Genomic DNA, 24,946 nt, shown 5'->3' with positions numbered 1-24,946 from the left:
GGGGAAGTATTTGTAAAACAGGCCAAAAAAGGCGTTTTCAGGCACTTTTTGTTAAGTTTTGACAAAAAAGTTTGACCAAGTTTTGACCGCTTTTTCGACGCGTGCTCCCCCTCAAAGTTACTATATTTTGGCGCCTATGCCACCTTCAGAAAATTTTTAGGGTCCGTGACCAATTATGGATATCTCAAAATAGTACAAAGAGAGAAACATTTCGGTCGACAGGGGTCGAATCAATGAGGGTAAGACGTCCGCCCCACCCCCACCTTATTCCTAAATCCGCTGGTGCGCGCATTAGTTAGTCCAAATCGGCCATAATGACAATTTTCAAACCTTCATGATTTAATTTTAAAAATGAACACAGGTAAAAAAATTGTTCCGTTTTTAGCTCAAGACATTGACACATTTCTGATTGAAAAATTCTTCAAAGTTTTCTTGTTCCGTCAATTTTATACCACAATTTCATAAATGATCTCTGGTAAAATATCAGTTCAGCTCTTGAGTTCACGACCGTAATGTTTTTCAGATGGTATAGAAAACTCAGATGGTCTATAGAAAACAAATGAAAATCGAACCCCATTCAATTGACTCCAAGGTGTTCCCAGGAAACTATCCAGCGCATCAGTTGCGTTTTTCATCTTCAGCATTGCGTTGTTTCCTCTCTCAGGACTGGCCGCACAATCCTTCCAGTCATGAATGAGGCAATTATGTTTTTATTGAAGCTAAAGTGTTTCTAACCAGTTATGAATTAGGAAATTTCCAAAAAAAAGAAAAAAATTGATCGCAGTGATTACTTCTGTCGGAACATTCTGTTCCTCTTGCTCGGCAACAGCTTCCTTTTATTTGAATTTTAAAAAATTAATTAGACTCATTCATTCCTTAATAGCAGCTTCGTCAACTCCAGCCTGATCTGAACAGAATGTCCATGATACTTGAAAGGTGGGAAAATTTTTGTCATTCCCGCTAAAGCCCATCATGCACATGACGAGGTCGATGACCTTGGAGTAATCCTCAACTTCGGCCACTGCGCACGCCTGAAATATTAAATATCGACAGTTAAGTAGGTTAAAACTGTCGAATTTTTGCCCAATCAGAAACGCTGCAAAATTATCAATCTCAATACAAAGCTCCGGTGATAAATTAATCATGATAATAATTAATTGGCATTTCTGTGATTCGCAGAGGATTTATGAAAAGCCTTGCAGCCTGTCTAAGCCCGAAAACTTTGGGTATATTTGGGATAACAAATCATGACTTGAGCAAATCCTATAATGAATACTTTTATGAGTCATTTTTATGAGAAATGGGAAAAACCACCTGCGACGTAAAAAGTATTGGCATTTCAATGTCATAAACTATCGGAAATTCCTTCAGAAGTTTTTCTATTTCGGAGATGACTCAGAGAGCTAATTGTTTTATGTAATTTACCATGAATAAGTTTGAAGCGCATTCTTCGATTCCATGCTGACAAGAGAAACCATCCAGGTCATGGCCCTTCCACTCAAAAGCCTGAAAATATCAAATAATTATAATAACATCTTAGTTTTAAAATTTGTGCAGTATTTTGGGTCGTTTTACTTAATCTACCTAAATTTTTATCTTTTGCTATTTTGTTGCGTTAAATGTACCAATGCAGAGAGCAAAACACTGATCGCATTGATTGGCTTGGTTAATGAAACCGCGATAACTTAATTCTTTAGCCGATTTCTAACCAGGCCGAACTTTGAGCAGATGTGAAGGTGGTCAGTTTTTGCTTGGAGCTCTTTTCTGTGTTTTGCTCAAGTCTGGGTGAAACTCTGCAGCCTATTTCAAATGAATTTGAACAGTTTACCAAATAATCTATTTTCTCGATCAATTCGGCTTGTTTAGTAGTCGACTTAAAATTGTGAACAAAACATTTTGAGATGGTGCTCAAGTTTGACTGGCTAATTAAGTCTAGCCAATCAGATTGAAGCGAAACTGTTTCAGTTCAAGATGTTTTGAATTATTAATTTTTGGGCGGAATAAGTAAAAAGACCCAGTATTTTCAGTTACATCTCTATTATCATTTGGATAAAATTTAATTTCTTTTTTGAAAAAATTGAATGAAAAACTTAAAAATGTTGATTATTTTTGTCTTATGCACTAACCGGTCCCAAATCAAAATTTCTACGACTTGATTGAAGTGAAATTTCTGCGGCCGAATCTGATTGGCTAATTTTAAACTAACAAATTCATGCAAAACAGTCAGCCATTTCAAACCTTTCTAGTAGACTAAATTATTAGCCGAATTTATCAGAAAGAAAAAACAATAGTTTTGTCAAAAAATCAACTTTTCTTGAAACAAGTGAAAAATAACCTCGACTGAAAAAATCAGTAGAAAGGCTTCAACAGAAAAAAAATCTATATTTTTTGTTTCTGCTAATAGTTTTAAGTGCTTGAAATTTTGAAATGATTACATAGTGGACCACGATGTTTAAATTTGATTGGCTAATTAATCAATCAGATTCAAACAAAACTATTTTCAGTTCTAACGTACAAATACAGATTCTGGGCCGTTAAGTTCTTAAGACCAGGCCATTTGTAGCAAATATAAATTGAGCAACTCAGTGACCGCTCGACTAGCATAAAAAATTGAAGTTGTGAAAAATATCGAATAGCATAATTTTGATAGTCTAATTTCTCAAAAATACAAAACAACAGTCATACTACGTGCAAACTGAAACTTGCTTTTTTGAGAAAAAGAAAATTTAACAAATGAGAAAAAAAAGCAGTTAACAAGGAAATAAATTTGCGAGACAGATGAATCGTAATCAACCACACCCGGCCTGTAATGACTTGCGAGACACCGATCGCCGCTAAAATCATAAAATTTGCGAAAAACTGTGATTTACTTATACATATTTTTTCGTGTATGATGTGTGTAACTTTGACAAAACTTCAATTTTGTGTTTCCTCTTTTTAAGCTTGTCGATACCATTTGAGTCTTAAAAGTTTCTTGCTATTCGAGCTTTATGCTAGCTGATACAACGCTGAACAATTCTAAATGCTGATAGTTTTCGGCATGATTTATGTTTTCCGGTATATTTCAAGGCAATATTCATTTCCGTTTAAGTAATCTCATGTTATAAATCCAGTTCTGGTCAAATACAACCCTAATCAGTGTATTCAAATAAATTTTTCACGATTTAATACGGAAAAAGTGGTTACGTAGCAGCAAGTAGACAACCGCGTGTTCAAACTCGTTAAAAAGTAGACAAATACTATATGAAGCAATCAGAATCAAGACAAGAGAGTAAATAACTTTTTAGTTTGTAAGTTTGCTTTCTGATCTTAATATTCTGATTGGTTAATAGAGGAGTGCGGTCTGTATTTAGACAACCGCGTATTTAGACACTGTATTAACCAATCAGAATCGAGACAAGGAAGAAATGAATTCCAGAAGTTCCGGAAAGAGTGCAGTGCACTGCAACTAAACACGAAACGAACAATAGAAAAGGATGGCCAAGTTAGTCCAGCGGTCAACCATTGTCGAGACTCGAACTTGTATCTTTGAAGCCAAAAAGACTCGAAGACTCATTGGGCAGGGCCGCGCGACTTTATCCCGCGACGCGAGTACAAAAATCGGTCGAAGGCAGTATGCGGCGCAACTTTCAAACTATTTTCTTGAAGTCGCGGACATCGGCCCAAGTTGTTCTCCTATGTGTATACCCATTTAGTCATAGATCTCTTTATGCCTCTAGAACAAACTTGGTTCTAGAGGCGAACCGACAGACTTACTTGTTGATTACCCCAAGGGTATAATTTCAGGTTCAGGATGGTTTTCAGGGCAGGGTAAGTGGGCCTGATGATTGTGTTGAAGTACTGGATGCAGTAGTAGCATCCTGCTTCGAAGTATACGCTCAAATCCGCAGTCGAGTTGGACGCTCCAAACACGCTCTCAAAATTAAAAACTCGTCATTAGTTCAAATTAAACATTCATGTTAGATCATAATTAATCTCATGAATTAACGGAAACGTCAACTTGCTCTTCGCATAGAAAAGCAAAAACGAAGCAAAATCAATTTTTAAAATTTTCACTTCACTCAATAAAGAAAACAAGTTTTTGACCAAAAAGATGGCTAGAAACAAGGAAATTATCGATAATTTTTTCTGAAAAGATTTTTGAATTCAACTTTCTAAGTATACACTAACCTGGAACGTGGCTGCCAAAAGGCAACTTGCCAAAACTCTAGCTGTAGCCTTCATCTCTATAGCTCAACTAATTTTTTCTAATGATCTGAATATTTCAGCAACGAAATGTCTTCTATTCTCAAACATTTTTAAGGATATCCGTTCACGTAGTCGCATTGTTTACAATTCAACAATGTGCTTGCTAGATTCTAAACATCCGCTTATTTTACCAACAAGTGAACTATCCTCGTAATCCGAACAATGATCTCTCTCACGAGCAAATCAACGCCAAAGACTACAAAATCAGATCAAGTAAACACGTAAACTGTTAACATGTTTTTTGGTAGAAAAATTCGCGCAACTTTCAAGGTTTTTTTTCGAAACTGTTCCTCAAAAGCGAGAAAATTCATAGTGCATTGAATTTGATAATGCATAGTTTCGACTATTTAGCTTCAATCTTCGATTTGCAAATATACATGCGAGGGAATCAATCAAATAGACAGATTTGCTTAACAATCTCCACCCCTTTCAAGAAGGGGGGATTGTTAAGTAGATCAAAATGGTCGATTTTTCTACCAATCCGAATGCAACAAAATTAGAACTTTCAGTAGGAAGCGTGTTCATTTATAGGGGTGGATATTCTTTAGTAGGTACAATAGGGGGGATTGTTAAGTAGATCCAAATACACTCCTGCGCGTAAAGGCTTGCATGTAGAAGAGAATACGAAGACGTCCAATACGTTGGCGAAGATGGCAATTTTCAACCAATTCAACTTTACCATAAGTTGGTCAAAGGGTAAAACACCTATTCATTTTCAAGCGTAGGAGATTGACATCAATAAGCAAAAACTCAATTCTACCAAAAACAAAATTCAACCGACGAAATTTGCCTGGAATGGGTTCGATAAACTTTGCTTTGTTTCTGGATAGTCAAAACAGTTTTTTTTAAATCGCAGAACTGTGAATGGTTTCACAATTAAAATAAGACAATCTTCATCTGAAAACAACTAGCCAGAAAAAACTAAAGCGTTACTTAATCACAGCGCGGAGACAAAGAGAAAACGAATTAAAAACTTTTGTTATAGAACAACGGGACTACTAATAAAACTAAGATGAAATTGGGATCTTTCAAGGAGCAATTATCCCGACCAATTATTATTCATTACCATCTGAAAATTTAAGCTACTTTATTGACAAGAATAGTTTCAACGAAACTAGACTATCGCAAAGATCTGATTTGCTCTAAACGTTCATGTAAAATTTTAGGTTCATTTTTCTGGAGAAAGTAAGTTTATCACCATTTTTGTACGTTTTTTCTAATCAACATTAAGTTTTGTTTGTCATTCTCGAAAAAAAAAACAAATCTGTAAAATAGTGCGAAAAATTGGCCTCAAAAATAATTTAAAACTGAAAATAATGAAAGTCTGGCTATTATTTAGTAGCTCAAAACACTGATTGTTTGATAAAGATGGCATTTGATTAACCTTCTGCTTCATTTCGCCGTACTAGTTCAGTATAATAGAACCTGCTTCTATGATAAAAACAAATCAGCAATGGGGGCAATTTAAAAAAAACGGTTGTTTCTTTTATAACTGCTTATGCTACTTAAAATAGATCAACAAACGTAAGTTTTTAGTGTAATTATTTAATTAAATGTACAAATTTGGCTCAAATTTTATAGACTCATATAACTACGTTATCTCTACCAGCGAAAAAAAAAATCAAAAATTAATATCTAATACCTTGTTTTGTGTTTCTTTAAAATTTCTACTTACAGACAAAGAAAAACCGTTTCCATTGTAAAGACAGACGCAAAGCGGAAACTTGCTTCACGTGCAATACAATACAAGAAAGCCACTAAGTCGAAAAACTTTCTTTAAAAATTCGAAAATAAGGAAAAAACTTGATCAACTAAAATGACTAAAGGTAATTTTGAACAAACGTGCTAAGACCATAGAGTTTGAAAGAAACATTGGAATAAAATTTGCAAAGCTGTAACAAAGCAAGAAAATTTTGAGCAGAAGCACTTTAAGCTGAAAATTGTCAAGACTCTTTGTCGGAAAAATTGTCGGAAATTTTTAAGTCACGTTTCTCCTCAAAACACACACACACGCACACACAAAAGTTTTTTCGCTCATTAAACGACGCAACATGGTAAATTAAAGCCAACAAAAAAAGCAAATTTCGAATAGAACGGGCAATAAAAAAGCAGACATGCACAACATAAACTAATACTCAACTAGGATCTTTTGACAAATGATCATCACTCCGATTTTTGTTTGGAAACCCTCAAGAGTTAGTTATTTGATCTTTCAAAAAATAAAGCCATTATAACGATTCAACGAACTCAAGTAAATAATAAAAGAATAGATTGATTTTCAAAGCTTTCAAACTTCGAAGAAGTAACAAATTTCTCAATTTTTTAGTCTCGCTGTTTTTTTATTCTCTTGAATTGCCAAAACAACAGAGCAAATGAATTATAAACAACCAATCCAGCCACAATATTTTCTGCACTTGGTTTGGTTGTGTCTTGAACTCTACTCACAAAAATGCCAAGACACAAAACAAATGAACGATAAATAAGCATCGAAACAAAACTTACAAAACTTCCAATTTGAGAAAACTGGATAAATAGGTAAGTTTTTCATTCCGCTGGGAATTTAAACCTTAAAATTCACTTTCCAAACTAGAAGTCGATCACGTTTTTTGGGCCTTTTACAATTTCACTGATCAAAAGATGAGTTTGCCTTCCTTTTAACGATGGAAATGAACTGAATTTTGAAAAAAAATAAACAAAATTCAACTACGTTCAACGAGTCGAAATGAAAACTGAAAAAATGACACACTGAAACCGGAACTGGTATATTTACAAAAAAAAATTGAATAGAGCGGCCATTTAAAACTAAAATATGCTCAAAAAGTGCCTGTTCGTTGACGAAAGTATAAAACAAAAATATAGGTGAAACAAACTTTTCGTATGTCTCGATGAAGGAAATTTAGGGCTCAGCTAAAACTGGAGGTAAATATTTATTTTTTTTGAGTTTGTTATACTGATGAGGGACGAAATGCCTAATTTCAAAAGTTAGACTATGCCTAAAAACTTAGTTGTATCTCAACTAAAGTGAGAAGAGTGAACAATTTTGAGATTTTGAAAATTTTCCAAAAACCTATTCTTTCTCTTAAAAAAGTAAGGAGTAGCCGCTTCTTCGGGAAAAATTCACACAACCGCTCCTTTCAATGAAAAATTTTATCTCGGATTTTAAGGAATCATAAAAAAAAATCAAAAACTTTCTATAATAATGATCAAAATTTAAAAATCAGTAACTTTTTTCTGCTAATCATGCTAATCACAGGTAATATTTTTCGAAGCAGGTAAAGTAGGTTTTCAAAACCGTATTTTTCGATTCAGAAACCCAACCTGAGAATTGGAAAGTTACTTTCGAGTCGAGTAAAAAACTTCCAAGAAACGGTCCAATTTTCAAAACTTTTACCGCTTAAAGGCCACAATTTTTTTCTAGCAACTGGGCGTAGCAAATTAAAAAGTTGAGCTTTCAACAACCTGCTGGGTCGATTAAACATATGATATCAGTTTTGGCAGGATACTTATCTAGAAACGACCAAAAAAAAGTCAACAAATTAGAAATTTGACAATTCCGAGAATCCTATTTTTTGTTTTGAAAAGACTCATTCAATCTGTAATTTCGATTAAACCCAAAAACCTAGGTTTTACCGGGTAGTTCTCGAGGCGAGTCAAAGTTTCAAAAAACGGTCAACAGTTCCAAATTTCGACTTTTCCGAGAGCCATAATTTGATTTGTATAAAAAATTTGGAAGCAATGGAGCTTTGCACAACCCATTTTTTGGATTGAAACCAAAATTTCAGATATAGAATGGTATTTTTTGGTTAAGTTCAACAATTTTTGAAAAAAATGCTCAAACTATCATAAAGTTGACTTCTCCGAGGACGAGAACTTTTTTGTGTAAAATGTTGCGAATGCCATGGCTAATTCAAGGGAGTTGCCCGCTACCCGTTACCTCCATTGAAACCACAACCTCAGATTTGGGAGGTTAGTTTTTGAGAAAAATTTGAAAAATAATTAAAAACGGTCGAAAATCAAACACTTGACTATTCAGAGGGCCATATTTTTCTGCGAAAAAAAGTTGGATTATAACGGCTTACTGAGGGGCGCTTTTCGCTTCTGTTCTTATCATTGAAACCTAAAAATCAGATTTGGCAGGTTACTTTTTGAGAAAACGAAAGAAATTATCGGTCAAATATTCCCCCGCAGATGTTTTCAAAGGCTAAAGACCAATGGAAAAGGAAAAAGAGACAAGGACAGTGTGCAGGCTCACAAAAATTTAGGTGGCCTTTCTATGTATACTTTTCTTTTTAAATTCAGTAGAAAGGTTTTTTGGGAAAAATTGTTTTTTTTTTTCAGCAAAAGTTATTAAAATTTTCCAAAGCCTGTCAAAAAAATAAAAAAACCCTTATACTTTCATGATACCTGTTTTTAACAAAAAAATTTCCAGGCAAACATGCCAAGCAAGACATTTGAAACTCAAATAAGCAACTGGACGGAAACAAGGCCGACAATCTTTGAGCTGAAACCAGTTGAGCCGAACCAAAACTTACCAAACAAGAAACTTTCAAAAGTTTAATATCCCCCTTGAAACTATCCTGTAGTAACTAGCACTCGGCCAGTAGTTAAATTTGAATCAAGTTAAATTCGAATCAAGAAATTGAACATGTTTGGTTGCTACAGAAATGATTCAACTGTTTTTGTTAAGCTAGGTGTCACCTAGAATCAATGTCTATATTCCAGTTTGATAATGCTTGCATAAAATCATTCAAAAGACACAACCAACAGCAATAAACAGGCTGTTATTATTTACCGAGTGGGAAATTGAGCCAACAACAAAAAAATCTTATGAAATTGTTCCAATAGAAAGATTTGAGTAAATAAATTATATAACTTTGAAATCTTGCAGCAGAAACTACCTGAGGTTTTCAAAACATCTCACTCATTTTTTGCTTTTGAAGCAATAGAAAGGCAACTAAGTCTCTGAAGTATAAATCAAAGACATATTGATGAGCCGAGTAATACCTATAAGCAAAAAAAAATCAGGGAAAAATGAAAATTAAGCCGACAGACCGACACTAACTTTTCCCGGAAATTTTTTTAGATTTCGTACATACTGAAAAAAAGAGTTCCGACCGGGACCAGAATCACAGACTTTAGTATGCAAAAGCAACCGCGTTACCTCTAGACCATGTAGGAAGCAGTCTCGTAATTTAGCCTCGTAAATGCTACGGTTCACTAGCAAAGTAACTTCAATTTCGTACAGGTTTGTCAGAAAAGTTGTTAACATGAAAAAACCTGTAGTTACTTATCAGACACAGATAGTTGAAAAAAGTCAATGAACGCAAGTAAACAAAGAAAATGACTTACTAGAAAGAAAAAACAGATGCCCTTAAAGCGCCCTCAATCATAAATTTCAGGAATTTTGAAAAAAGTGTCAATCATCAATTTTCTAGATTTTCGAACTTTTTTGAAATCTGGAAATTTATGATTAAAACGTTTTGCGATCATTAAGTTAATTTATTTTCGCTGGTAAATCTTAAAATTCAATTGCTTTGTCGCTACCTCTACATTTTGAAATTTAATAGTGGAATTTGCTTGACCCTTTAAGAAAGAAAAAAAAACCGAACTGAAAAAAATAGTCGAACCTCAAAAAATTGAATGTGAGCCTGGAGATTTTTCTCCTGAAAAAATACAAAAAACCATCAGAATCACAACTTTGTTCACTGACTCTAAAAATTTTCTTGTTTCTGAGAAAATCTTCTTGTTTCTAAAACAATTTCTGTGAAAAAGAAATAACAATTAATTTTATATTGTTTGGAAATTTAAAAATTCGAACTCGATGTCAAAACTAAAATTCAATTCCATTTTTTTGCTGCATTTGAAGTTTCATAGTTCAAAAAAAATGTCAATCATCAACTTTCTAGATTTTCGAACTTTTTTTGAAATCTGGAAATTTATGATTGAAACTTTTTTCGATCATTAGGTTAATTTAATTTTGCTGGAAAATCTTAAAATTCAATTGCTTTCACCCTAACTAGAAGTCAATCACTTTGTCGCGACCTCTACACTTTTGAAATTTAATAGTGGAATTTGCTTCACCCTTTAAGAAAGAAAAAGAACCGAACTGAAAAAAATAGTCGAACCTCGAAAAATTGAATATGAGCCTAGAGATTTTTCTCCTGAAAAAATACAAAAATCATCAGCACCTCAACTGAGTTCATTGACTCTAAAAATCTTCTTGTTTCTGAGAAAATCTTCTTGTTTCTAAAACAATTTCTGAGAAAAAGAATTAACAATTAGTTTTATATTGTTTGGAAATTTAAAAGCTCAAACTCGATGTCATAACTAAATGTCAATTCCATTTTTTTGCTGCATTTGAAGTTTTATAGCTCGAGAGGCTAAATTGTCTATTTTTTAGCAAAGCCTATTTTGCGTGTGGTGATGTACAGAAAAAAGACCGCCCAAAACAAGGCAAAACCCTGAATGATCCCTTTGACGTTTACCTGGAGTCAAATTATTTTGCCACCTAAGACTTTAATGAAATAGGAAGTTAAAATTCGCGCTGTCGCTTTATTTATCGGAGACGAGTTCTTCAAAACGCGTAGGAAATAGTCCAGACAAAAGCCAAACATGAAACTTTTAGAGCACCAAAACATCGCCAACAAAATCCGCAGGTAAAATTGTCAGAAAAGTTGTTAATATGAAATAACCTCTAGTTAATTATCAGACACAGATAGTTGAAAAAAGTCAATGGACGCAAGTAAACAAAGAAAATGATTTACTAGAAAGAAAAAACAGATGCCCTTAAAGCGCCCTCAATCATAAATTTCAGGATTTTTGAAAAAAGTGTCAATCATCAATTTTCTAGATTTTCGAACTTTTTTGAAATCTGGAAATTTATGATTAAAACGTTTTTCGATCATTAAATTAATTTATTTTCGCTGGTAAATCTTAAAATTCAATTGCTTTGTCGCTACCTCTACATTTTGAAATTTAATAGTGGAATTTGCTTGACCCTTTAAGAAAGAAAAAAAAACCGAACTGAAAAAAATAGTCGAACCTCAAAAAATTGAATGTGAGCCTGGAGATTTTTCTCCTGAAAAAATACAAAAAACCATCAGAATCACAACTTTGTTCACTGACTCTAAAAATTTTCTCGTTTCTGAGAAAATCTTCTTGTTTCTAAAACAATTTCTGTGAAAAAGAATTAACAATTAGTTTTATATTGTTTGGAAATTTAAAAATTCGAACTCGATGTCAAAACTAAAATTCAATTCCATTTTTTGCTGCATTTGAAGTTTCATAGTTCAAAAAAAGTGTCAATCATCAACTTTCTAGATTTTCGAACTTTTTTTGAAATCTGGAAATTTATGATTGAAACTTTTTTCGATCATTAGGTTAATTTAATTTTGCTGGGAAATCTTAAAATTCAATTGTTTTCACCCTAACTAGAAGTCAATCACTTTGAGGCGACCTCTACACTTTTGAAATTTAATAGTGGAATTTGCTTCACCCTTTAAGAAAGAAAAAGAACCGAACTGAAAAAAATAGTCGAACCTCGAAAAATTGAATATGAGCCTAGAGATTTTTCTCCTGAAAAAATACAAAAATCATCAGCACCACAACTGAGTTCATTGACTCTAAAAATCTTCTTGTTTCTGAGAAAATCTTCTTGTTTCTAAAACAATTTCTGAGAAAAAGAATTAACAATTAGTTTTATATTGTTTGGAAATTTAAAAGCTCAAACTCGATGTCATAACTAAATGTCAATTCCATTTTTTTGCTGCATTTGAAGTTTTATAGCTCGAGAGGCTAAATTGTCTATTTTTTAGCAAAGCCTATTTTGCGTGTGGTGATGTATATTGTTTAGCCTCATGAAACATTGAACAAACATGAAACAAACATGAAACATTTAGAGCACCAAAATATCGCAAAAAAAATCCGCGGGTAAAATAGTCAGAAAAGTGTTTAACATGAAAAAACCTCTAGTTACTTATCAGACACAGATAGTTGAAAAAAGTCAATGGACGCAAGTAAACAAAGAAAATGACTTACTAGAAGTAAAAAACAGATGCCCTTATAACTCCCTCAATCATAAATTTCAGGATTTTCGAAAAAAAGTGTCAATCATCAATTTTCTAGATTTTCGAACTTTTTTGAAATCTGGAAATTTTTGATTGAAACTTTTTTCGATTATTAGGTTAATTTATTTTTGCTGGGAAATCTTAAAATTCAATTGCTTTCAACCTAACTAAAGGTCAATCACTTTGTCGCGACCTCTACACTTTTGAAATTTAATAGTGGAATTTGCTTTACCCTTTAAGAAAGAAAAAGTACCGAACTGAAAAAAATAGTCGAACCTCGAAAAATTGAATGTGAGCCTGGAGATTTTTCTATTGAAAAAAGTTCAAAAAATCATTAGCACCACAATTTTGTTCACTGACTCTAAAAATTTTCTTGTTTCTGAGAAAAACTTCTTGTTTCTAAAACAATTTCTGAGAAAAAGAATTAACAATTAGTTTTATATTGTCTGGAAATTTAAAAGCTCAAACTCGATTTCAAAACTAAAGTTCAATTCCATTTTTTTTGCTGCATTTGAAGTTTCATAGTTCGAGAGGCTAAATTGTCTACTTTTTAGCAAAGCCTGTTTTGCGTCTGGTGATGTACAGACAGAAGACCGTCCAAATCAAGGCAAAACCCTGAATGATCCATTTGACTTTTACCTGGTGTCAAATTATTTTGCTACCTAAGACTTAAATGAAATAGGAAGTTAAAATTCGCGCTGTCGCTTTATTTATCGAAGACGAGTTCTTCAAAACGCGTAGGAAATAGTCCAGACAAAAGCCAAACAGGTTTAACTAGCTTTCAGATTACCATTTTAAAATCGCGTTTTGCGCAGCTAATCAAAAGGTTGAAATTTTAATGAAAAAATACAGTGAGCACAAACATTCCGTCAATTTCTGGGAAAGTCGGCAGAACATGAAAGAATTCAGAAGTCAAAGATCGAAAAAGCAAATCCGAGCGTGAACAAAGTTAGATTTCCTGAAAGAACAAAAAAGCGACACGAAAAAATACTTTTCGCTCGAATCAAAACGGATTTTTAGGAAGCCTGGTGTTGCTAAAAAGTGAGCTGTTAATTGTGAATCCTTACTGTCCACTAAGACTTCAAAAGATCTCATGTGATAATTTTATAATCCAGTAATGAAGTTAACAGAAATGGGAAAATACAAGCAAATAAATTCACGCTACAATTCTATTAAGGAATATCTAAGGTTTGGAGTCACAGTTTAAAGTCCCGCGCATAATGTTTTAAAACAAAGATATTTAGGGGGCCAAGGTTCCGATTAATCCAGAAAAACATCTCTTTTTTTATTCCCCTCCCATAAAATTGTCAAAAAATAAAATAATGCAATGCTTTTTGTGTCAAATTTAACTACACGATTCAATTTCAAATTCCCAATTAGCCAAGAAGGTTAGACAAGGACCAAGTTTTTAAAGGGGAAAATTGGTTCTAAGGAGGTGAAGTAAGTCATGATAATGGTTGAGTGAGCAAGTTAACTTAAGTAATTAATCACGAGTCTTGCGTATGTTAGATAGTTGCGATCAGTTTTAGGATTGGTTCAGATGGCTGAAGCTGTTGTTTCCTTTCTTCTTTTTCTTTCCTTTCTCTTTGCCAGCTAAAACGAAATTTGCGTCAAAACTTGACAGACAATTTTTCGTCATTTTTAAACTGACACATCCTCGAATATAACATTACGTACCTTAGTTTCCAAGTGAAGTTAATGTAACACTACTTGGAAACTATTTGTTGCTTTACTTAACTGACGGGAAGGAACGATGCATAATCGTCGCAATTCGGATTCCAATAAAAAATTCAAAATGCTGTGTGTTGAGAATAATTGGTCAAAAATTTTGCTTTTTTCAGACTAAAGGGAACACTAGACTTACAAATGATATGATCAGATTTGATTACCACTCAAAATATACATTATTTATATCTAATATATACTCTCATTCTGCTTATTCTAAGGAAAAGAAATTTTTTCAAAAATGAAGTTATTTAAAAAAACTTCACTTTAAAAAAAATTTCTTTGTGAGTTTCTTCACTCTTAAATTGTGCCCGGAACCTTCTGTGCTAAAAGCACAACAACCATTTATCCTTGTTTATAACATAACAACACCCGTTATTGTCATCAAACCGAATTCAAATATTTTATTCTAATCGGGTGTTTTGAATTAATTTACCTCTACATGCTTAAACAAATGTTAATTAGACAAAAGACAAAAAATGCGATTTGTTGATTTGCTCAATTTGACGATAGGTTTAATTATTAGCTCTTTTCAGCTCTCTTAATCTATTCACAAAATTATAGCTCTCCTCTTTAAAACTGAGTTTATATTTCAAGATATGTGCATGCGTGCATAGACAGCCAATATTTGCGGATTTTTAATAAAAACAGTGCTCTTGCCTTGTTTGAAGAGTGCTTGTTGGAAGGCCATACTGAAAGCGTCATTGTGGGACGGAGGGGCTAGAAGGTGCTCTACTCCACCCACCACGTGATCAGCAACAGACAAAGATGAGGAGTCCACGTGATCGAAAGCGAACAGCAGCTGCTGTGACTCTCCATGCTTCTCCTCTTCCTTCTCCATCGCCTCCATTCGCTTAAACGAACATTCTAGAACTAATTCAAAATGTGAAAAACAAACACTAATCAAAACATATGCGCTTACATTAGTTAACATAACACATTTAGGTGCTTAAGGCAAAAAGGAGGTACTTATTATTACTTTTTTCTAGCTTCACTAAACCTTCGAACCGACTCAAATCAAAAATTTGTCAGCGAACTGTCGTCCACGCAATGTGATCCTTGACGCACTAATCACACAATGATCGAATCATACACGTGACTTTTCCTCACCTGAGCGTATGTCATTTTACACGAACCCTGTCTACTTTGCACTTCACTAACTGCCCTTGGAGTCAGTCCAGCACCGCTACTACGTTTAGCTACAGGCCACGCTGACTGACTGGGTGGACTTGCACATAGAAGCATGTCTGCAAATGAGGTGAACTGAGCTCCTGGGAAAGTGGTTCCTATGGACGAGCTGTTCAGGTCACTACTACCTATGGCTTCACCGCTATCCCACACATCGCTAACTGAAGTTCCTGCGATTAAAATTAGATTCAGAAGATTATATATTTATCGAACATAACCAAACAGACAGTTGGAAAAATGTCAATGAGCGCAAGGAAATAATTTTAAAAAACTGACTGTTTTTTTTTTGAAAAACCCGCAACTTTATAAATCCAGAGATAAAATGAGTGGCTTAAGGCTCTTTGAATTTCTAGATTAATTTATGATTGATTTTTATTTTTGATAAAACTAGCCCAATTTGAGAAAACTGGATAAATAGGCAAATTTTTTTTTATTCCAATGGGAAATCTGATAATTAAATTCCATTTTCGAAAATAGAAATTGATCAAGTTTTTCCTGACCTTTACCTTTTTTTGCAGAAATTGATCAAGTTTTTCCTGACCTTTACCTTTTTTTGCAGTTCGATTGTGAAGTTTGCCTTCCTTTTAGCGAAGGAAAATAACTAAAAACAAAAGTCAAAAAGCGAAAAATCATATTTGAGCGTGAGCAAACTTTAAGTCTTCCTGAAAAAAAATCACGGCGACGTCCATCGACTCTAAAAAACAGAACTAAAAAATACATAGACTGCGTCTCCTGAAGGCAGCAATGAATTGCAGCAAACACTCATTTTCAGAGTGTTGAGAAAAACTTACTAGGATCCAAATTTATCTTCAACTTATAAAACCTAAACTAACTTGGTTTATTTTCCTTATTCCTCTCTTCTGCAGCCTTAGGTGATCCCCTTTCATTATTCACGCTCTGATTACTCCCCTCTGCCACAACTCCCCCTCCTGAAGATCCAGACACGGATGGAAAATTCTCCTCGATCGCCTTCAGTTGTTCCAGCATGTTGAACTCATCTTCATCTTCTGGCTCGTAGCTGGTCTGTGAATATCCAGGATACATCTTCCGCTCCATCTCCCGGTTGATTTTCCTCTCCCGCTTTCGCTCCTCTTTTCTCTTCCGGTCCTTTTCCTCCTTTCGCAGTCGAATTTCCTCTGAAAGTAGAATTTGAGCGAATCATTACAAGCAAATTGTATCTCGAAATGCGAACATTCCTATTGCGGCATAGAACCCTAACACCTCGAGATGGCCAACCTTGTTAAGATTTTCATAGCCTTATCAACCTTTCCACGGCTGAATTAGCAATTATTAAATTTTATCAAATAGAAAAAAATAAATCATTTCGGCATGGTAACGATACTGTTTTTTTTGTCATATACAAACATCACGTCATATCATAGCAATCAAGCTTTGTTCGAAAAATTTTTTGTAATACTGTAATACGAAGCCGTCAAACGAGATTTTTAGCAACGGTTGTAGCAGCATGGCGTTCAATTGCCAACCTGCGAAGTGTTTCAGAGTGAGTCTCGACACCACTGGGGGTCTGAGATCCAATTCTGCAAAAGTGACAACAGTAGCCAATGGGAGGTGGGCGAGGAAGCGGTGGGAGGAGCGGAATGACTCATCCACCCTCACCTCACACAAGTCCACGATCTGGCCACTCACTAAGGGGGGACAGTTGTCCAGAGATCCATACTCCTGTAGAACGAAGCAAATATAAGCCAATGGAGTCACTCTCTATTTGCACTATCTTAGCTGTACATAAATGCAAATATTATTTAATATATATTAAATATCTCTAGTGAAGTCTAAAAAAAACAAAAATTGATAATTAAAAATGTTCATAAAAATTTATCCAACAGGCAGTGTCAATGAATGTAAGAAAACAAAAAATATACAGTTTTGTTTTGAAAAAAAATCAACTTTTGAAAAAATTTGTTTGATAACCTAAAATTTTGAAAACAGTTCTGATAAAACTTCGAACTTCAAAGAAAAAACAATGCCCTTAAATCTCAAATTTTAGGAACAATTTTATGATTTATAGAATTTGTAATTTTGCTTCAAGTTATCGTGCCAACCTCAGGAACCTTTTTCTACAAAATAGGAATCCTTCTAAAATTATCACCTAGTATTTATCATCAGTAATTATTTTCTGGATATACTTTCAATTAGTTCCATCTAACCTTCAACATGCACTTGATGGTAAATGCATTCGCGAAAATCATTTGACCATCTTCGCTCTGATAGAACAGGTACTTTTCAGTTCCTCCTCCTCCCCCTCCGACGCCCCCACTATTTCCACTATCTCCCACAGCACCCAATTCCTTCACCCATTTTGTCGTAAATTTGCTTTGAGGCAGAGGGTTCAATGGAACTTCTTCATCTTTTTCGGCCTGCAAGTCCTGGTGGTCTTGCTCTTTAATCTTCGTTTCAATGTCGACAATAGTTTGTTCTGTTTTCGTTATGGCGAGATCAATGAATTTCTTTTCGACCTCCTGCAACAAAATGTGATGTTTGATATATTTTGTATCTTCGCCAAAAAAAATCAGTAAGTTTTCTCCGCGATGGAACCCCAATTTTTGCGCCATTTATCTTATTAGATTGTTAAACCATTTATTCGAGATAAAGCGCCTATAAGTATTTTTTTTGTTTATTGGTGTGATGTGAATAATTTCGAAACGTCGAGTTATATAACGTGAAAATTGTAAGGTAGGCTACCTCGTTAGTATCGTCCAAAGCTCTGACTTTGAGACAATCCAACACTGGCTTGTAGACAAAGGCAACCTGTTGTGCCAGATTTAACTTGGTCACTTTGTCCAGATTTACATGTGCTCCAGTGGACACGACACCTGTCGAAGGCGCCGACGGAGATACGTTTGCAGAGGCATCCGCTTTCGAACCAACATCACCTTCGGATTCTAAAAAAAAACATTTGATAATGTCAATCGAAGTTTTATATAACTCTTTTGAATAAAAACACAATATCATCTGTATTTTGCAATGTCCTGCCACGTTAACTGGTTTAATTCGTTTTTTAATATAATACCTCTGTAGCTAAAGTTCCGCAGCAAACAAGCATGCATTGTTTTTTGGAACACAAAAATATTCAGTAGTGAAAAACAACAACCTCTCTTTCGAACAGCATACCTGGTTTCTGACAGTCAGCATTGCCATCCTGCTGCTTTATCACGTCCGACACTTTGGGGGTGACTTTGATCGAGTTGCGCAGTCGAGTCATGAGTCGGAGTGAGATGGTGTCTCCTATCTTGAACAGCTTCATGTTGAGACTCCTCACACACCTCACGTCTTTCTCGGAGACTGCGTCGAAGCAGATCGGACACTTGGCCCACTTCTTCTCCGAAAGACCTGGACATATTGAACCTCAATTTTAACGGATACGTAGCAAAAAGTATACAAACCATAAAAAAGACAAATCATGAAGTAGACAAACACTGTATTATCCAATCAGAATCGAACAAATATACGAAATAAATAATTATTTTTTATTCTTACATTCGTTAGTATCGCTATCTCCATCCTGATTGATCAATTCCTGATTAATCAATACCTAGTCTTTTAACTAGTATGAAAAAAGTTCTAATTTGTCTTTTATTTCATAGAGTGAAGTTGTCGTTATTTTTTCATCGCTAAGCCGCATTCTAAAAACGTGACACCCGAAAAACCGCTTTTCTATGATGCGTCGCAGATTTTGCATATCCATGAAACACTAAACTTGTCACAAAAACTGGAGATCAAAGAAATACCAAAGCGGTTTAAGACCATTAAAATGAACTATTTAACAAGTTTCAACTACTTTATGAATTAAACGGTCACGTTTTCAAAACTCCATCTTCTCAATATTCCAATGCTGAGTAGAAAAATAGATGCAGTGTTTTTATTTGATACGGCAGTACTTGTACTGAAAAACACTTATAATTTATATCTACCGAAAATTCTTCGAAGTATTTTAGACTACATTTTCAAAGACGAGACATGTTTCATAAACCTAATATCTAATTTGAGCAGGATTTGAGCATTACAAAAACACATCTAGCAAAATTGAGCATCGAAATTTAGCTCGGCATAAAGATGTGACGTGGATACTTTATAGCAACTGATATTTATTTTCAACAATGAGGCGAAACTAATTCCTTTTCACAATGCTACCATTACCATAAATGTCACTCAAAAACTAAAAAGGAAGCTATTAGTACAGACATATTGACCATTGACAGGCCGGAATCCTAATGAATGTATATACAATCGGATATTTTTGACGTCAAGGCATACGCCAATTTTCAGACGCCTATCTTGAAACACACATTTATCTTGGCAGATAAATAAAGCAATTTGAAGGAATACTAGCAGTTATTTGCAGAACTTGCATCGCCTCCGATAGAACCTCAATTTCAGAGGGTTTTTGAGCATGCCTTCAAAAAAACTTGCGTCAAAAATCCAAACTTAGCCAATCGAAGATAAGAAAAGAGTAATGAACGCAAGAAAACATTAAAAAAACACTGACTTTGTTGAAACAATCTCAACTTTCGAATTTCAAAGAAAAAAATAGATACCCTTTAAATTTCTGGAACCATTAAGTATTGGAGCTTTTTTGTTAACATTAACCCAACTTGAGAAAACTGGATCATCTAAAATCCACTGGAAATCTAAAAATTAAATTCCACTTTCGAAACAAGAATTCTTTCGTTTTTTTTTTGCGCCACTTCCCCCATTCGCATGTGGAGAGTGCTCTTAATGTCACTTTCAGCAGATGAATTTCAATTGAACTCAAAAAGTGCATATATACCAAAGTGCATTCGTAAAGGCATCAATATGTATGAATGAACATCTGTAGTTATTTGAGGCTTATTTTAAGATATTTTCCTGAAAAAAAATCACCAAGACTTATATAAGAATCTTCACTGCGTTCATTACTCTTAATACCTCGCAACAGTTTCTTCTTTTGAAAACTGAGGTAACCCGCTGCTTTGCACATAGCATAGCATGTTAGGGCCACAATATTCCATCATAAAATTGAAACAAGTCTGCTCGTATCAGGGCGAAGCCCTGAATGTTCCGACTGCCTTTTAATGTCTATGGAGCAGCAAGAACATGAAAAATTTAAATGTAACAAAACTGCTCCTATCAAGGCACAGCCCTGAATGTTCCGACTGCCTTTAAAGGTCTATGGAGCAGCAAGAACATGAAAAACTTAAATGTAAAAAAAACATCACCACACACGCCATATTAAGCACAAATTGATAAATTTTGCTCCTATTAACAAACCAATTATGACATATAAGCTTCCTTCAATGAATTTGGAACGATTTCTAATAGGGATTAAATCTCACTCACGCGTTAATAGCGCGAAATACATCGCGCGTTAATTGTCTCAAATTGGCCAAAATGGCAATCTATAAACCCCAATAACTTTACGAAAAATGATCACAGGTGAAATATCGTTCCAAATTTAAGCTCAGGGCAACAATAGCTTTTGAATGATATACGAAAGTCGGAACAAAAATTAGAGTAAAAATAAAGTAAAAGAAAATAGTTTTCTCGTGGAAAACCTGTTCCGATTCGAAATGATTGCTTATGGCAAAAATTATAAGTTCGTTTCGAAAAAAAAGAGAAACAACAACAAACATTCAACTAACTTTTATTATTCACAGAGCGGCAGCATTAAATTAGCTTTCGTTATTCACCAAGCGGCCACTGAGCCGACAGTAAGAGGGTAGACGCCCTTTAAGCAGAAAAAAATGCAATAACAGTTGTCATAAAAATGTTGAGAGCTTTATTTTTAAATTTTTGAACTGTTACATCACAAGTGAAATCAAATATTTCTTAAAAAAGAAGCCATTCTTGTCGTTTACTCAGAACAAAAATAGGCCATTAAACAAATAAAGGAAAAGCCGAAACCATTTAAGCCGAACTTAACTCTTCAGTGAAAAAAAAATATATTAAGTCAATGTTAAAAAGTGTACATATTACATGAGTAAATCAACAACACTTGCTACTAAAATAAAAATTTCTTACAGCACATGAAAAATCAACATCCGAAATGTAGCAACTAAGCCGAAAAAACGTAAGCAGACAAACTAACTTCCGTCACTTCAAAAAAAATCTATTTCATACATACTGGAAAACAAGGTCTAGCCGGGATTCGAACCCCAGATCTTAGGGTGCAAGGCAACCGCGTTACCTCTAGACCAAGTGGGAATGAGCCTGGAAATTGTATAGGTTCGAAAAAAAGCAAGTTCATTTTTTTAAACAATTTTTAAGAAATGTTGTTCATGGGAAAAAGTTCCCGATTACAAGACTTTAGCACTCGCAAGAGTAATCATTGAAATCGGTAAATTGGATTATTAAACTAACACAAAAGCTGGAGTACACATGCATAGCAATAAACATGTCCGCATTTGGTGATCTTGGGTGCAGTTGGCTGCTCCAGGCAGATGGCGCAGTAGGCGAAATCCGGCGTCAACAGCTGCACTTCAACCACCTTCTCCCAGTCAATGAAAGAATCGGGCGAGTAGATTTCTTCACATGATTCGTCCACTTGGAATTTACAACTAAAATTAAAACAAAGTTCATAAACTAAAGTTTCGGACTGAGGCGGAGCAGGAAATCATTAGCAAGCAAAAAAGCGGCAAAAACAAAGTCAAAAAGTGAAACAAGAAAAGAAAGGGTAGAAATAACAAACATTCATACTGCTATATTAAAATATAGGATCGCTCGTCTAAAAACTGCGCAATTGTTACTCGACAATCTTCAAACACTAGCCACCAATACAAGGATATAATGCTCTGCAGCAAAAGTAAATCAGATACAGTGTTATTGCTGCAAAAGTGCCAGCAAATAACTGAACACTTTCATTTGCGACTTGAGTTAGAAAAGTTAACTTGGTATCAAAAAACTACGCTGCGCTTGTGTAATCAGACGACAACATATATAAGTTTCTTTTTCGAAACCTTCTGGATAAATATTGAATAGTGTTAACAACGTACCATTCAATAATCATTATTATTTCGTACATACTTGGCCTGTATAAACTGGTACTTGTCGTATGATTTCTTGTACGGCCCTCTTGCAATGAATTGAGTCAAATACCCTCCTCCATAGTCATCCCCATAATCTTGATTAGCGCTGTTTGCAAATTTGAAGTTAAGCAGGTGCGACAAATTGGTCTTCCTAGATATCCGCATGCCTTCGATTTCATTGTTAAGTTCAGTTTCCCTGTCGATTAGAATTTCTTGGTCTTGATTTCCATTAGCTCCCTTCTTCTGTCCACTTGAAATGTTGCCACCAGTCCGGCACATATGCTGTTTGTAATTGAACTTAGTTCCTGCCGTTCCACCATTGTTTCTGTTTCCATATTTCGGTCTTCGGTTTCCAAACTCCGAACCTACGCAAGGGACAGAACTTTTATCTCATGAAAATAACTAAAATGCAATGCTGAAGATTACCTCAATTATTGCTATGAAAAATACTGAACTCACATTTGGCGGTGCTTCCGCCACTTAGTTGTGCCGAAGATCCGCTAGTACTAGGAATTGCCACAGTCCCGCATGAGGAGTTGGACGAGCTCGAATGACTGTCGACCCCGCTGTTCCCGCCTTTTGATGCCATCAGTGTCTTCTTTGAGACTTTTTTCATCACTGAATTGATTGATATAACGACAACAATTTTTCATGGTTGTTTAGCACTGCATTATTACCAATTGACTCAATAAAAGAAAAATTTAACTCGTTTGTTTGGAGATATTTTTGTAGAATAATTAGACTGTTACTTCTTTGGAAAAAGCTTGTCTATCAAAAAGACAAGCTGACAACTGAAATTTTTCTTTGTCGCACGAGCAAACTGTGTTCTCGCCTGATGTTACGCGAGATGATGATTAATAAGATATGCACCTCAGATGACACTAACGTGTCCGTATCTGAAAAGAAAAGCTACACATCAAAAATTTACTAGCAAGGCGTACTTTGAACTACGTTCATGAAGAACGTACAGATTTTTTTTTAAAGGTAATCAGGTCAAAAGTATCATAGTAACCGAGGTTACAGTCATGAGTCCCTTCATCATGTATTCCAGTCAAAATCCTTGGAATTTTTTAGATATGGAAGTGATAATGATAAAAGAAGATGACAAGTGTTTAAGTCCTTTTATAATAATAATAATAATAATAATGAAGGATTTAGGATAAGTTCCAGGGGAATTGCTTCCCTGTCACTTTCAGTTTATTGAGTCTCATAGAAATTCAGTTTTGCAGTATTGATGCAGTTTGTGCAGTCGCAGCATAATCTCCAGGTGCAGGAGGGGTTTTCGTTGAATTTCGCAGTGAAGTAGCGCCAGTAGATAGTTGTCAGTTCTTCTTTGCATTGCGTTGATTTGATGACATCTTGGTTGAGATGCCTATTTAATATATTTGAAAGTGAACATGCTCGTTGTCAAAAATCAGATTCGCATTTTTTCAGTCGGAAGCATTTGCTGGTATAAAAGGGTATTGCGTGAGATCTTGTTATGCCTGTATCAATAATCTGTACATACTTCTCCCAATCAATGTCAGTTTTCGAGTTGATAATCCTAGCAAAAAGTAAAACTACATGCATTTCATGATATAAGGACAGTGGTAGTAAGTGAAGTCTTTGAAGACGCGATTTATATGAAAGGTTGTTTGTGCCTAATATCCAGATACTTGCTCGATGTTGAACCTTCTCAGTGAGTGCCAGTTCAGATTTAGATGGTTTCCAAAGAGACGATGCATAGCTGATTATTGGCACTACATATTGTAACATTCGCCCGGAAGATACATATCGACGGAAGACAAAACTAAGTCTTAAGACGACTGGCTAGCGTCTAAACAGAGCTTTGCATGCTTTTCACCGTCTCTACCAAACCAGTACTTTTCGGTGGTCTTTCTAACATCGGGTCGACAAAAACGTTACTGCTTTCGGCTTCGGTCAAAACACTCAAATTAACTAGATTACATGCAAAAATAGTGATCTCATGGCTGGGTCTCAGTATCCCCAGACCACGAGGTCACTCCTAAAAACAGGGCTACTACTTATTATATTACTATTGTTTTTGTTCAGTAGATAAAAATCATCATCTCCATCGAAGATGGATCAACCCTTTCCCCCAACTCCTAGCTTCTCATCCTTATCAAAATGAATCTAGATGTTAATTAAATTCAAATCAGGACATGACAAGAAGCTAAAAGTCTATATAACAAGCTAAAAGTTTCAGTCCCGAAACCCTTCCGGATTCTTGAATCCACTGAATCAAGCTCGCTAATCTTGACTTCCTCTTAATCCAGAAGGCTGTCCTCCACCCTTCACCGTTGTCTGCAACGGCCCTGCAACTATTGTAGCGACACAATATTTGCAACTCGGAGTGTTCTCTGTTACTCTGTAACTCGTTGTCATTTTCCAATCTCTATTTCGTAGTTGTTGTTAGCGCAGCTAATGTTGTTCTGTCTCTCTCCCTTGTTTCAGCCAAAATGGCCGTTTCTGACGTTTCTCAAAAATATGACGTCATATTTGAAATTTTAAAATACCAGAATATTCCAGCCCTCACCGTCTGGCCAATCGTTCCAATAACGTTCTTAGTTCTTAATAATCACCAATCCGGAAGGCTCGCTGCTAAAAATTCGAATTCTGCAGAGATTGCATTTTTCACATTCTGGTCGAATGTCACATACTCCCCGGACAGTCCGGTCAATGTCCTCATTGAATCACGCA

General features: G+C 35.0%; 2 protein-coding genes across 2 annotated transcripts; both read right to left on the bottom strand.

The window, feature by feature from the left end:
• Positions 1-869: 869 nt before the first annotated feature.
• Positions 870-4,224, bottom strand: LOC134854718 (gamma-interferon-inducible lysosomal thiol reductase-like). Its single transcript, XM_063871074.1, has 4 exons — positions 4,171-4,224; positions 3,757-3,915; positions 1,426-1,506; positions 870-1,031 (listed from the first exon to the last, which is right to left on the bottom strand). Exons 1-4 carry the CDS (start codon positions 4,222-4,224, stop codon positions 870-872), a joined length of 456 nt encoding a protein of 151 aa, XP_063727144.1.
• A 9,181-nt stretch (positions 4,225-13,405) lies between these two features.
• On the bottom strand, positions 13,406-23,138 carry LOC134853978 (E3 ubiquitin-protein ligase RNF10-like). Its single transcript, XM_063870010.1, has 11 exons — positions 22,706-23,138; positions 22,245-22,611; positions 21,582-21,778; positions 18,357-18,575; positions 17,928-18,127; positions 17,393-17,704; positions 16,712-16,907; positions 16,061-16,363; positions 15,150-15,397; positions 14,700-14,892; positions 13,406-13,907 (listed from the first exon to the last, which is right to left on the bottom strand). The coding sequence occupies exons 1-11, from the start codon at positions 22,860-22,862 to the stop codon at positions 13,840-13,842; spliced, it is 2,460 nt and encodes an 819-aa protein (XP_063726080.1). The 5' UTR covers positions 22,863-23,138; the 3' UTR covers positions 13,406-13,839.
• Positions 23,139-24,946: the final 1,808 nt, after the last annotated feature.

Source organism: Symsagittifera roscoffensis, chromosome 9 (assembly GCF_963678635.1).
Source record: "Symsagittifera roscoffensis chromosome 9, txSymRosc1.1, whole genome shotgun sequence".
In the NCBI taxonomy this organism is placed as follows: Eukaryota; Metazoa; Xenacoelomorpha; order Acoela; family Convolutidae; genus Symsagittifera; species Symsagittifera roscoffensis.
The sequence above is the reverse complement of the archived record's forward strand: the minus strand, read 5'-3'. Positions and strand labels throughout refer to the sequence as shown.